This window comes from Neovison vison, chromosome 1 (assembly GCF_020171115.1).
Source record: "Neovison vison isolate M4711 chromosome 1, ASM_NN_V1, whole genome shotgun sequence".
Taxonomy (NCBI): Eukaryota; Metazoa; Chordata; class Mammalia; order Carnivora; family Mustelidae; genus Neogale; species Neogale vison.
Genome location: NC_058091.1, coordinates 77,204,860 through 77,218,198, shown reverse-complemented (window position 1 = coordinate 77,218,198; position 13,339 = coordinate 77,204,860). Strand labels below are relative to the sequence as shown.

Here is a 13,339-nt window from a genome sequence, read left to right as displayed (position 1 = left end):
AAAGAATAAGTATGAAAAAAAAAAAAAAAAAAAAAAAAAAGCACACTTCAGTGCCCCAAGTAAGTTCCTTTTTCTCATAATGCCATTTTCTTGCAACTTAGTCCTAAGGAAGTTCCAGACTAAAATAGTGCATCAAGGACTGTGCATAATCAGCCTCACTAAAAACAGCTTGATTAATACTAAATATGTCCTAGTTCCTAATCAATTATGTTAATGAAGTCGCGGGCAGCACATCTGCACACCCTGACGAAGCCCATGAGCTCAGCTCTGCCTGATAACGTGGCCTCCTCAGGAAGCTGCTCAGTGCGTGTCCACAGTGTGAAAACTCCTCTGGGAATGGAAGGGAGGTACCAGCAAAAGCCTCGTAATATTGCGATATTGTTATGTTACCCACTTAAACATTGCATTGGTTTCCAGGGTGAAATGTCAAATTAAATCACTCTTTAAATATAACAGTGGAAACCTAAGTGTCACACTTTACAAATGACACATCCTTGTCCAAGTGACAGACTGATAGGCAAAACATTTGCTACTTGGTGTTTTATGAACCTCTAGTAGGAGATAAAATGGAGTCAAACACTTGAATAATCTATCAAAATCTGTCGCAAATTGGGGAATTGGAGTTGTTTGATTTATGTCTATCTTGCAACAACAACAGAATTAGAATCCAATGAAACTTAAGGTGACACTATTATTTATAGGCTCTCCCTTGTCCTATGAACACTGGGGCAATGAGAGAGTCACTTGTCAGTTTTGTGTCAAATTATCTCCAGTAACATAAGCTTATACAGTCCAAATGCCAAATGAAATGTGAGTCTGATGTCTCCCTTTCTCTCTCTTTCTCTCTCTCTCAGCTGGATTCTAAAAATTTTTTCACAATAATCTGCTTACCAGCTAGGTAAATGACATAGAGTAGTTGCCAGTGATGAGATTACTCCTTTTGTTTTATTATTTTCAGGATGAGTCAGTTATATTTGAGGCGAGTTAAGACTTTAAAAAATATTTGATTCCTATCAATATCAAGCATTTATAAAAGATGATGCAAGTTGGGAATTTACACTGGTGTGAAACTACATACAATAGATAGCAAAATGCAAACCACTGAGCATTTAGATATTTCGACAACTCTGATTGTATGAGGTAAACATTTAAGCTGCTTTGCTAATAACTAGGTTTAGAAATTACTGAGTACTATGGACTGAATTGTGTCTACTTCAAATCCATATGTTGAGACCCTAACCCACGTATGATCGTATTGGAGATCTGACCTTTAGAAAGTAATTAAGTTTTAATGAGGTGTTAAGAGTGGAACCCTGATCTCATAGAACTGTGTCATTCTAAGAGGAAGAGCTACCAGCGCTCCCTCTTCACCATGTGAACATAGTAAGAAGCAGACATCTGCAAGTCAGGAAGGTGTTTCTTTCCAGAACCCAACCATCATGGCACTCTGACCTTGGACTGTGAGAAAATAAGTTCCTGTCATTTAAGTCATCCAATCTGTGGTGTTTTGTGTTGGCAGCTCTTGCAGACCAAGACATTAAGGGTTGATCAGGAATTTAAAAAATTGTTATATCAAGAGGAAACAATCTTCACATAATTACCACACAGAAATTGCTCCTGGAGCCAAGTGAGTAAATGGGTCAAGCAGATGCCTGGAAGTTGATGGAGACAGTAGGAAGTGCCCCTTAGTCAAGAGGACCACACTTGAAGTCAGTAAATAAAAAATTTCTGTGAGCCAAATAAAATGTGTCTGTAGCAGTTTGGGACAGAGGCAAAAGTTTCAAACCTTGGACTAGCCCTGGACTCTTATTTAAATATTCAAGAGCTATTACTGATTTGGAGTCTTGGAGCAAGATTTTACATGTACTTTACATTAAATTGTGATCTGTAATGACCAAGTGAATTCCTTTTTTTGATGGATACTGATATAGAACTGACTAACAGAGGACATGGGATTTTTATTTAAAATTTGCAACTACTAATTCATTACATTTGTGTAGCTGGCCAAATAAAAATATTTTATGTACTATACAGTAGGTTCTTATAACCTGTAAGTATAATGTAACCTTTCCCCCCCATTCCCACTGGCATTTCTCTTGCTCTCTTATAAGTCTTTCTAGAATGTTAAGGTACTTGGCTTGAAAACTATTATTCTCTCTCAGACAAGCAGCAGTCACAATTTCTCCATGAGAGGCATTTAAGCCATTCTGAAGGACATCTGGCCAATTATAGGACATTCAGGTGACTAATACTAAAGAAAAGCATTTTTAGAAATAGTCATGTCTCAGAAGACATGAAGGTAGGATCCTTAAACGCTGATGTCCGCATAGTAATATAATAGAAAGAGCCTTGGGCAGAGAACTAGAAATTCAGGGCTGAAATCTCAGACCCGCTATTTACTAACTTAGCATGAATAAATAAACTCCAAGCCTACCTTTGTTCATTGTTAATAATGTCTACATTACAGGGTTTTGAAATATCAAGTGTAAAATGCATATAAGTACAGAAAACACAATATTCTAAGTAAATGTGAGTTGAAGAGAGCAGAGCTACAGGTGTGACTTGGTCAGGATCTGGCCAGAAAGTGCATAGAACATGCTGACCTAAGGAAAACATCGCCTGCCCAACTACCGAAATTCTTCCCTGGCTGTTGGTTATGTGAAGCATAAATATATAGCCAAAAAGGATCATTGGGTTTGTCGTCAATTGGATAATGCATCTCCCACCAAGGCATTCAGATTAAATTTTATTTATTTATATTTAAATCATTAATTATTAAGTAAATTATGCATTATTAAAATTAAAGTGTACTTATTTATTTGAGTTTAGCTTAATTATTTTAATTTAATTTAGATAAACTGGAGAAAAGACTATTTGGAACAGGCTACCAAATTCAGGTGTCTGGTATAAAACATTGGCTGAATCTGTAAGGCTTTTTTGTACATGGGCATAAACCAAAGTTTCTCTGAATTTAACGTGTTCAAGACTCAGTTGAGGACCTTGTTAAAAATAGAGATTTTTTTCTTCCTCTCCGAATTGCCAAGAATCTGATTCACTAGATCTAAGCTATGGTGGGAATACGAATTTTTAACAAGCTTCATAGTTGATTTTGGTGCTAGTGATCTGCAAACTACTGTTTGTGGAAGGTTGCGTTAAGTCAATAACATGCAATAGAAAGAGAACTTCCTAAGTTCACCAATATCAAACACAATAATAAAAACTGCAGTCATTATAGTTTTATTCTGTCTGTACAATACCTCTCTGTGATAGGTAATACGAGTGTCAGAATTTCATCAATAAAGAGGCTGAAACTATAGTTATCACATTTAAGTTCATCCAGATAAGTAAACAGCAGAACCAGAATTGGGATCCAGGTATGTGTGATTCCAGAGCACGGGCTATCAATTACTATACTGTTTTTAAAGACACAGAGTTCCCACCATCTCTCTAAGAAGCAAGAAATGACCAATAATGCCTGGGTCCCCTTCATAAGAGAGGTTTGTAGGATACATGACATGGACTAACTTCTCAGACATTTCTTTTTCATTACTGGATATTCATTTGGGAATGAGGTTTGGGGGATAGAAGATACACAAATTATAGAGGAGAGGACAGGTTACATATATGTTATTATATTTGATATATATAATTTCAGATAACAGCCATATAATATTTTCTTGTGTTCCATATGCCAATTTAGACTGGCCTGCTCAGTAATTCTACCTGGATGTCTCATAGGAAACTGTCCTGTCCCCATCTGTCCTGAATCCACCACCTTCCTGTTTCTCCTCCCCAGGCCTGTTTTATTTCAGTGGTTTCTTGTCTCAGTGAATGGCGTTTCTGTCTACCTGGATATCTAATTCAGAAAGCTGGAGTCCTTCTTATCACTTGTTGTATCTCAGCATCTAAATTAATCAGATACTTTCACCGACTGGTTCCTTTTCCATATACTTTTCTCATTTATCTGCTTTCTCCATCCATTACACCAGTTTAGTTCCTGCTTTGCAACTTGCAAATTTTCTATTTTCTCTTCTCAAGTGTCTGTAGCCAATCTCATGTCACCTCTCTAATCCAGCAGGCTGGCAGCCGAACTGATCTTTTAAAATGAGCCTGTCTATCCCATCCATAGGGAATTCCTTGTCTTCTATAGAAAAAAATTAAAATCTCTTAGCTGAGGAGGAAATATTTATGTTTGTATATGCACAGACTCTCTCTGGAGGAAAGAACATCAGTTTCCTATAAAAACAACTGGGTAGTTGTTGCATAGGGCCAGGCAGGAGATTTTCTATCCTATATCATTTCTGTAACTTTCAAATTTTGAACCATGTCTCGAAAATTTTAAAAGGAAATACAAATTCCTTAGCTTGGTGAAATAGCACAATTTTAGATATTTGCAAAAGAAATACAAACACAATGAGAAAAAAAGGAAGAAAGAAAGGAAAGAAGAGAAAGTTTGGATAGACCAGAATAGAAAATGTTGGTAAGTGTATCTGCAGGCTGAGTATATTGCAGGTTTACCTTACTATTCAGTGTTCTATAATAAGAACTTTAAGATACAAATAAATCCAAGGCTGAGCTACAAGGCACATCACAAGCTGTCTTTTGCATGCCTTTCTATGAGCTGTCCCAGACCCTCTCCATGTCTTCTTTCTCTCCATGCTGAGCTACTTCTGCTCCTCTGGACCAAATGCCTTCCTTTCCCATCTCCATGCCTTTGGATATGCCAATTCTTTATTGGTAATATTCTTGCCTTCCTTGCTCATTCTTCCCTCTTCTTGAGACTTTAGCTCCATAGTGACCTCTGTAGAGAAGCTTTTCCTGGAGTCCTCTTCACCTCTTCCAGGAAGGGCTATGCCACAGTGCTTTCTCTAAGCTTCCTTTCTCTAAGCTTCCACAATGCTCATTTGGGAATGGGGTCTGGGGACTTAATTTTTGGTTCTTATTACATCGTGTAATCACTGCACCTCTTAGAAGCCAGCAACCAGGACACCTTGTGCAAGCTGCGTGCTTTATACTCCTCTGGCTACACCTTGCCCTGGGTCTAGGAGTCTGTGGGGGCAATAGGGTGTGGCCACCTGGGTTTTTTTCTCTCTTACACTCCAGATCCTACTCCAGATCCTGAATTTTCTTCCCTCAGACAGTTCTTTCTCTGTTGCCAGTGACTGTTTGGGCCTCCTGCTAAATGAAACTTCTAGTCTCAGAAGGAGACCAAAGAGAGGCTGTTTGCTAGATGGGGTTAGAATTTGGACAAGCAGGGTGGTGTCCCTTTCAGGTTTGACAGAGCTGGGAGTGAGTGGAAAGGATGCTAGGAGGGTGTGAAGGAGACCTCTATCTGTACTCTTGCAAAACACAAATGGTGCACTGGGCTTTGATTCCTTGTGTTTTATATCTGGCTCCTCTTTAATTACTTTTAATTTTATGTCTGTAAACTGAGTCTTAGTAGGACAGGAACTATTTTTTATTGTACTCTGAATCCCCAGTACTTTAGGCAATGCCTGATGTGATCTCATTGTTGGGATTTAATAAATTATAGTTGGATGAATAAGTAAAGACAAATGATTTTGAACTTCTAGCAAAATTAATTATGGTGACATTTCCCTCTTCTAATTTTGCCAGTCCTGAAGCATTGTATTTTGAAGAACAACTTACGAGTGGTAGTATTAGCTACTAATTTTATAAAGCACTTGTAAACTGACTGGTACACACACACACACACACACACACACACCATTTTATCCTCACACTGACTCTGTGAGGTGAGTACTATCTTGCCCCATCTTATAGATGATAAAACTCATGAAGAGTGAATTCAAGTAACTTCAAAAAATTTACTCAAATGATCAGAGATCAAATTCAGATTCAAACCCAGAAATACTGGCACCAGAGTCTTAAGACGCTAAAATTGGTCAAGTTGTGGTAAAAGTTCAAGAATTGCAAGGCATATCCTTATCCATTTGTCTCTGTACTTTCTGCTTTGGTTTCCAGAGTATGAAACTGGCCATCCCTCTGGAAGCTGATAGTTACCAATATAAAATCTGAAGAGGAAATTTTTGGTTTTCCAAAAAGCAACAAGTTGTAATTTTAAGAAAAGTAACCTGCAGCTAAGACATACTAAAACTACTTGAGAAAATATGGATTTTGTTGTTCCTGCTGTTACTGTTTTGTTTTATTTCTCTACATTCTATTTTATCTACAATAGAGAAGACCTTAGGAAAAATAAAATACTTGCCTTCCAGAGGAGGTGATGCCAGAGTGGGTCTGGAAACTTGTTCTGTTCGTAATGGAGGTGGTAAGGCTGGGCTTTGGCCTTTGCACACAATGTAGGAGTAGGTATTGGGGGGAAAAAAAAAAGGTATTAACAAATTTAATATCCATGACCAAAATAGCTAGATCTGTTTCCAACATACATAATTCATATTCCAAAGTATAAATTCATATTATTATGCAATAAGAAAAGTGTTATTAGGTGAGATCTTTAAGTGGATACATACACAGATTCCATTATCTTCAGACCCATTTCTGAATATATTACTTTTCATAGATGTATATATAATGTTAAATATATCTACTGGACTTCATTAATGGAAAATCTACATGCAATCAAATAAAGCAATTTATTTTCAATATGAACTTTAAATTATGGAAACTAAAAATCACAGAAGCTGAGAAGACTCCTAATATAGAGAGAAATCACCATTTTTTCATTTAACTAAAAATTCTCAAATGATATAATAGGGTAATAAAAGAAGGTTAAAATTCATGGGCCTTTTGATATTGAACAGGTACATTTTCTCCTGCCAAAGTAAATGACCTGCAGTTAAGTAAATAATGGGCCAAAGGGAAAATATATTCAGTTTTATAGAGTCTTGAAAGGCTCTCTCAAGTCTCTGGACTTATTATAAACTGTATAAAAACCCACAGTCATTTCTGAGTGCTTCCTTATCCCAAGTGACTTCTTTAATTAACCAAAACCATCCAGGCCATGAACTGTAAACATTAACTAACATATGATCCCCTATGAAATGCTTGCAAAATGTTTTATCATTAATTTTCATTCCAGAAACTTCTGCCCTGTGTTTCTTTTAAATCCAGGAATTGACGTGGGTATGTGTACCTTCTAGAAATCTCACTGACAACTAGATATTACCAAATGTCAGCAGACCTGCCTGCTTACTGGAAGTTTTCCTTTTTTAGAATTTGTCAAAATTAGTTTGCTCTGGCGGGTTGTGGATTAGCAAGCAGAGTATTTGGATAGGCACACACGCCACGTTCTGTACTGGTGAGAAGGGAAGCAGCCCGAGCCCTCACGCCACACAGAGGTTAGTCTCCACTCTTTAGAGAATTTCCTTGTTGTTAGACCTATCCAGGGTGATTTCTGAGCATGTTCAAGTATGCATAAAAGGACATCGTTCATAGCATGCAGGCCTAGAAAAGTATCAATCCATATTATCGTCAATTTTTTTTTCCTCCCAAGAGCAAAGATTTGACAGAAACAAATTGCAACATGCAAGTTCCTCTTTCATTGCACAAAGAAAAGGTGAGGCTGGGCACTCTAAAAAAAATTTGATTTCCATGATTCTTCCTAGCTAACATTTATACACTGCTCACTTTATGCTTAGAACCATCACAATCAGTTTTGATATATTAGGTTATTTAATCTTCACAAGCTCCTTAGGATGTAGGTGTATTTTCACTTTACCGTTTGAAAACTAAAGTGAACAGGTTTTCAGGCCATTCAGCAACTAAGAAGTGGAGCTGAATTTCCATGGAGGCTCCAGATTTGAGGTGCTTAAAGCTGCTTTCAGACTGCTAAGGCCAGAAAAGGGTCATCTATGACAAAGGGGTCCGTGACTACGGGTGGGACAGATGCATGAAGCTTCCACACTGAGTCTCCACCTTCTGTTAAAGTCAAAGGGATATATACTTGTAAATACCCATTCCCAAGTCTTGCTTGAGAGCTGTTCTTGAGAAACTATTTCTAAGGTGGGTTGATATATTGTAGCTCTTAAATTTAGAGATAATCTAGATTTAGAAAGGAGTTAACTAAATGACTAAAGCTTAAAATACAAGTGACCATGAATATAAATCAATTATTCCAAATACTGAGGTTTTCAAAAATATCTTCATAGAATGGTTCCTGTTCAATCTAGATAGCTTTACCCTGTCATATACTTTCATGAACAGTGATGATGGAAAAATCACAATCCTTTATAGTGTTGATAAGCTTTTTAGAAATTTATTTCAAAACAAAATTCTTTCCAGGGGAATTATTCATAATTTATACTCTAATATATTTTTAGATTTTCCTGGAGGAACCATAAAGTCATTATTTTATTTTAAAAACATTTTCGTGAGCCCTTCTTATGTGCCAATACCAAAACCATTAAACTCCAGCTCTGCCTTCAAGAGGTTTCTAATACACTGACTAAAATAGACTTAGATCATGATAATAGATCGCTCTACTACAGTGTGATGAGGGGAAATAATACATACAGAGAGGATGTTGCAGAAAGACCCCTGGAGAAAATCAACTGTGACCTGTATTAAAGACTTGACCCGGGTTTGCTGGTGACAAAATGAGGAGAGGAAGAGATTCCACACAGAGAGAATCTGGTGAAAACAAGGCATGGGTGCTAAAGTATGGAGGACTCTCAAAACAAACAAACTTTCTGGTGCTTTCTGCAGCAGAAAGTGTAATATCTAGTCTATAACAGAAATTCTCTATGACTGTGATCAACTATAGTATGCTCCCTGTGATGGCTGATTGTATCACTGTGAGGCAATGGACACAGCCGGGAAGCAGGATCAAAGAAAGAGAAAGAAAAAGCCAGAAGTCTTCTTGCCTCATAGTGACAGCTCTGTCACCTTGGCAGGGCAATTATCAGTTCAGACCAAATGTCTATTGTGGTAGGGAGCACCGTAACAAATGAGATACGTCATCCTTGAGCCTGACGCCTGACTGAAAAATCTTCTTTTAGGTTCAAATAATGTCAGAGAATATTATTGAAATCAGAGACCATTTTATGTATGAATAATATATGATAAGTTATGCTAATATAATGTTATACTAATAATAGAATCTTATAATAAAGAGTGCTGTTTAGTATAAAGACTATGTTTAAAGTCAAATGGTGAGGGTTTGTATATGTGAGAGTTTCAGCTTTATCACTTAAAGTCTGGATAAACTTGAAAATCTTCTTAAGTATCCAAACCTCAGTTTAGGGCCTTTATAAAATGAGGAGAGTTTTTAGTGCTGTTATAGGGATTAAGTGATGCAGCTTCTAACACATAGTAAATACTCAAAACACTATTTTTTTCAATAATGAATTTATAATTATATCCCATCTAATTACACAAGAGGACTTGAAACAGACTTTGCAGTACATAAACAAAAACATAACAACAGATAAAATTAAACATGAAAGAAATAGAACTCATTTATAGGAAAGAAGCTTATAATTTTATTAGGAATATATTCCTTTGGAATTCCTAAGGACTGTTACTCTCTGAAGGAACAATTTAGGTTGCTGAAATTTATGTTAGAACTCTATAAAGGTGTCCTTCATTTTACAAGCTATTTATTACCTGAAAATCCCTCTGACATTCGAACACAGTGAATTGGCTTTATTTTTGTTTCTTGAGTGATTTGGGCTGGGCTATTTCCATAATACCTGAATGGCACATTTGTAAGCTGCCAATATTGTATTGTTCTGAGTCTTTTCTCACACAAGTCAATTTGATTATTTTGGTTTAGTCAAATTCCACTGAGGATAGTAGGCAGTGTGCATTCCTTCTAATGATCTAAGTTACCAATGTTTTCTTTACACTGCTAGAAACGATGAGTGGAATTACTCAGAATCTCAAGTCAAGCAGGAGGCTAGGAACTGAATTCAGATAACATGAGGTAAAAAACAATGCACTATACTAAAATTTAATTCGACTGGCTTCTTTATCAAAGGATATTCCCCACAACATTTCTATACAACTAAAGCCTATCCCCTAAATCTTGAAACAAATGTTGAGGAAATGTTTTCCTCTAATGCCTGATAGATATTTAATTCCTAAGGCCACTATTACATTCTCCTGGAGATACTGAGTACATCCAGAAGATCATAGACTCTTAGAAAGGCCTCTGTACCATCAAAAAATGGGCAGAAGATATGAACAGACACTTCTCCAATCAAGAAATACAAATGGCTATCAGACACATGAAAAAATGCTCATCATCATTAGCCCTCAGGGAGATTCAAATTAAAACCACATTGAGATATCACCTTACACCAGTTAGAATGGCCAAAATTAACAAAACAGGAAACAACATGTGTTGGAGAGGATGTGGAGAAAGGGGAACCCTCTTACACTGTTGGTGGGAATGCAAGTTGGTGCAGCCTCTTTGGAGAACAGTGTGGAGATTCCTCAAGAAATTAAAAATAGAGCTTCCCTACGACCCTGCAATTGCACTCCTGGGTATTTACCCCAAAGATACAGATGTCGTGAAAAGAAGGGCCATCTGTACCCCAATGTTTATAGCAGCAATGGCCACAGTCGCCAAACTATGGAAAGAACCAAGATGCCCTTCAACGGATGAATGGATAAGGAAGATGTGGTCCATATACACTATGGAGTATTATGCCTCCATCAGAAAGGACGAATATCCAACTTTTGTAGCAACATGGACGGGACTGGAAGAGATTATGCTGAGTGAAATCAGTCAAGCAGAGAGAGTCAATTATCATATGGTTTCACTCATTTGTGGAGCATAACCAATAGCATGGAGGACAAGGGGCGTTAGAGAGTAGTAGGGAATTTGGGTAAATTGGAAGGGGAGGTGAACCATGAGAGACTATGGACTCTGAAAAACAGTCTGAGGGGTTTGAAGTGGCGGGGGGGTGGGAGGTTGGGGTACCAGGTGGTGGGTATTATAGAGGGCACAGCTTGCATGGAGCACTGGGTGTGGTGAAAAAATAATGAATACTGTTTTTCTGAAAATAAATAAATTGGGAAAAAAAAATAAAAAAAATAAAAATAAAAAAAAAAAAAAAAGAAAGGCCTCTGTACTGCCAACAATGAATGGTGATAGATTCTGGGATAGAGAAGGTGTCATTTTAATAAGTGGCCATTGAGTTAAAATTCACTTACATTTTTAAAAAATACACTGTATAACATAATTATAGATTCTTATTCATTCTTTCAGTTTCATAAAAATCAGTTGTGAATCTATGACTAACAAGGAAGTGGGGAGTTCTGAATTTAGTAGGAAAATGATGGTTAAATTTGCTAAAGCAATAATATTAGTTGTATGCATTGCACAATGTTCTTTGAGTATTTTTATAACATGTGGAATACCATTTTTAAAGTTTGGAATTGAACAAATAGTAAAATTAAATATAGTTTTATATCTTAGTCTGAGGCATGTGATTGTGCTAATTCCTTTATTAAAATAGGGACGTTTTGATCTTCAAGTCTCCTTACCGAGTGTCTTTCCCTTGCCTTAGTTTTGGGAGGGGGATCTGAAGGATTGGGGGTGTCAACCATCCCTCCCTTTCCCCACCCCATCTGTTAAAACAAAAATTTTAGACCATTTGTATAATAATCCCAGGTTTGTGAATTTGCCCATGAAATGAGGCTCTCAGCAGCAAAGAACCACCTGAAAAAGTTCAGGAGTTCGTATGAGGTGGGTGGATCAAGGAGGTGTTTACTCCAATTTGGTATCTTTATACCTGCCACTCATGAACTGCTAAATTCTGCAGAGCTACTTTGCCTCCCTTGTATGTGATCTTGTGGAGGGGGGTACTCAGGGCTAATTATCACTTAACTTGGGTCTCAGTTGTTTCAAGGACTTAGAGAACAATCATCTCTGTTCCAGCTGGGTTTTTGTGAGTATTCATGGGCATCATAGCACAAATGAAATCACTGGGGGAGCACAGTGAAAAGACATAGACCCTGCTGTTAAGGAGCATAGTGTGGCAGAGATGGAGGGAGAAGGGCAAAACACAAGCAAGGCCGATAATTCCCAATCTCAGGAATGTAGAGATATCAAAACAGAGTGGTGAATCAGACTATGCCTTGGGGAAAGAGATCATGCTAAAGTGGACAGAAAAGGAAGAGCGGGGCTACCGTGAAACTGGATTTCGCTAACCTATGGAGCTTTGTGCAGAATAGAAAAATGCATGCTTTTTGAGCGCATGCGGTCTATCACAGCAAGGTTTGGCCAGGAAAACCTACTCAGTGCAAAGTTAAGAGACAGCTCTTTCCTGGGCAGTTGCAGCTCCAGTCCAGGGCCTGCAGTCTTAGGGTAGGGGAATCAGAATGGGGGTCTATGTGTAAGCATACAAATTATGCAAATGCATAATATAGGAAGTGGCCCTGCCTCCAAGCGGAACACACTGCAGCTCTGACTTAAATACAATGGAGCAAACTTCAGGAAGGTCTCTGATAAAAGGTTTCTTGACATGATAAAGCAAAACAAAAAAACCTAAGCTAGGGACCAGGCTGCCTTGCTTAAAGGTCATTGGTGATGGAGAACAGAGACAAGCTCATATCAGAGTCTTCTAGGCTGTTCTGGTGAGTTTGGATTTGTCCTAAGGGCAATGGTAAGCTTTTTTAGGGCTTTAGCAAGGCATGTAGATTTTTAAAAGATTACTGACTGTTACATGAACAAAAACAATGTAGAGAAAAGGATATGACAGGCAGCAAGAGATCAGGAAGAGACTATTGAAATAACTCAAGTGAGGAAGTGACATGGGTTTGGATTAGTTGGGTTGAGGTTCTATCATTTATGCAACTAGTATTTATTGAACGCCTACGGAGTACCAGGCAGTTTCTTTGGATATGGAGTTATAGCAGTGAACATCACCCATTTCGCGGGGCTGAGATTCTAGTGGACAGGCAAAAAAATACTAAATAAGTAAGTAAGATACAAATAAGTATCCTATCAAAAACATATCAATAAAGAGTAATAAGGAATGCTATTCTGAGTAGTGGATGGTGTTTTTTAATATATGATCAATGAAAAACACAGAAGCTATAGGTAAGTCGATGGATTCAGAGTACATTTTGTCATAACCCAACTGGACTATTAAATGAATTTAAGGTAGGAAGTGAGGGAAAGAAATCATTTCACTTGAGCTTCTGGGAACAAATAAGAACATCCAGATAAGGGCAAGGAATTTTCCATTTACCCAGCTAGGTGCGGTTTATGGACTAACTGCTTATCGTTGTCACTTGGATTATATAGTTTTCGGTTTTGCCAGAGGTCTTGTGTAGAGGACACTGAAGTAGAAGCCATAGTTACTTTATTGGGTCATTCCAATAATATATCTCATTGGTAATTAATTAT

At 37.5% G+C, this 13,339-nt stretch overlaps 1 protein-coding gene across 1 annotated transcript in view; it reads right to left on the bottom strand.

The window, feature by feature from the left end:
* The window catches only part of TRDN (triadin), a 297,181-nt gene that overhangs the window by 190,166 nt on the left and 93,676 nt on the right, over positions 1 to 13,339 (bottom strand). Inside the window, 1 exon segment of the mRNA XM_044238841.1 lies at positions 6,226 to 6,307. Within this exon segment, the coding sequence (XP_044094776.1) occupies positions 6,226 to 6,307 (82 nt within the window).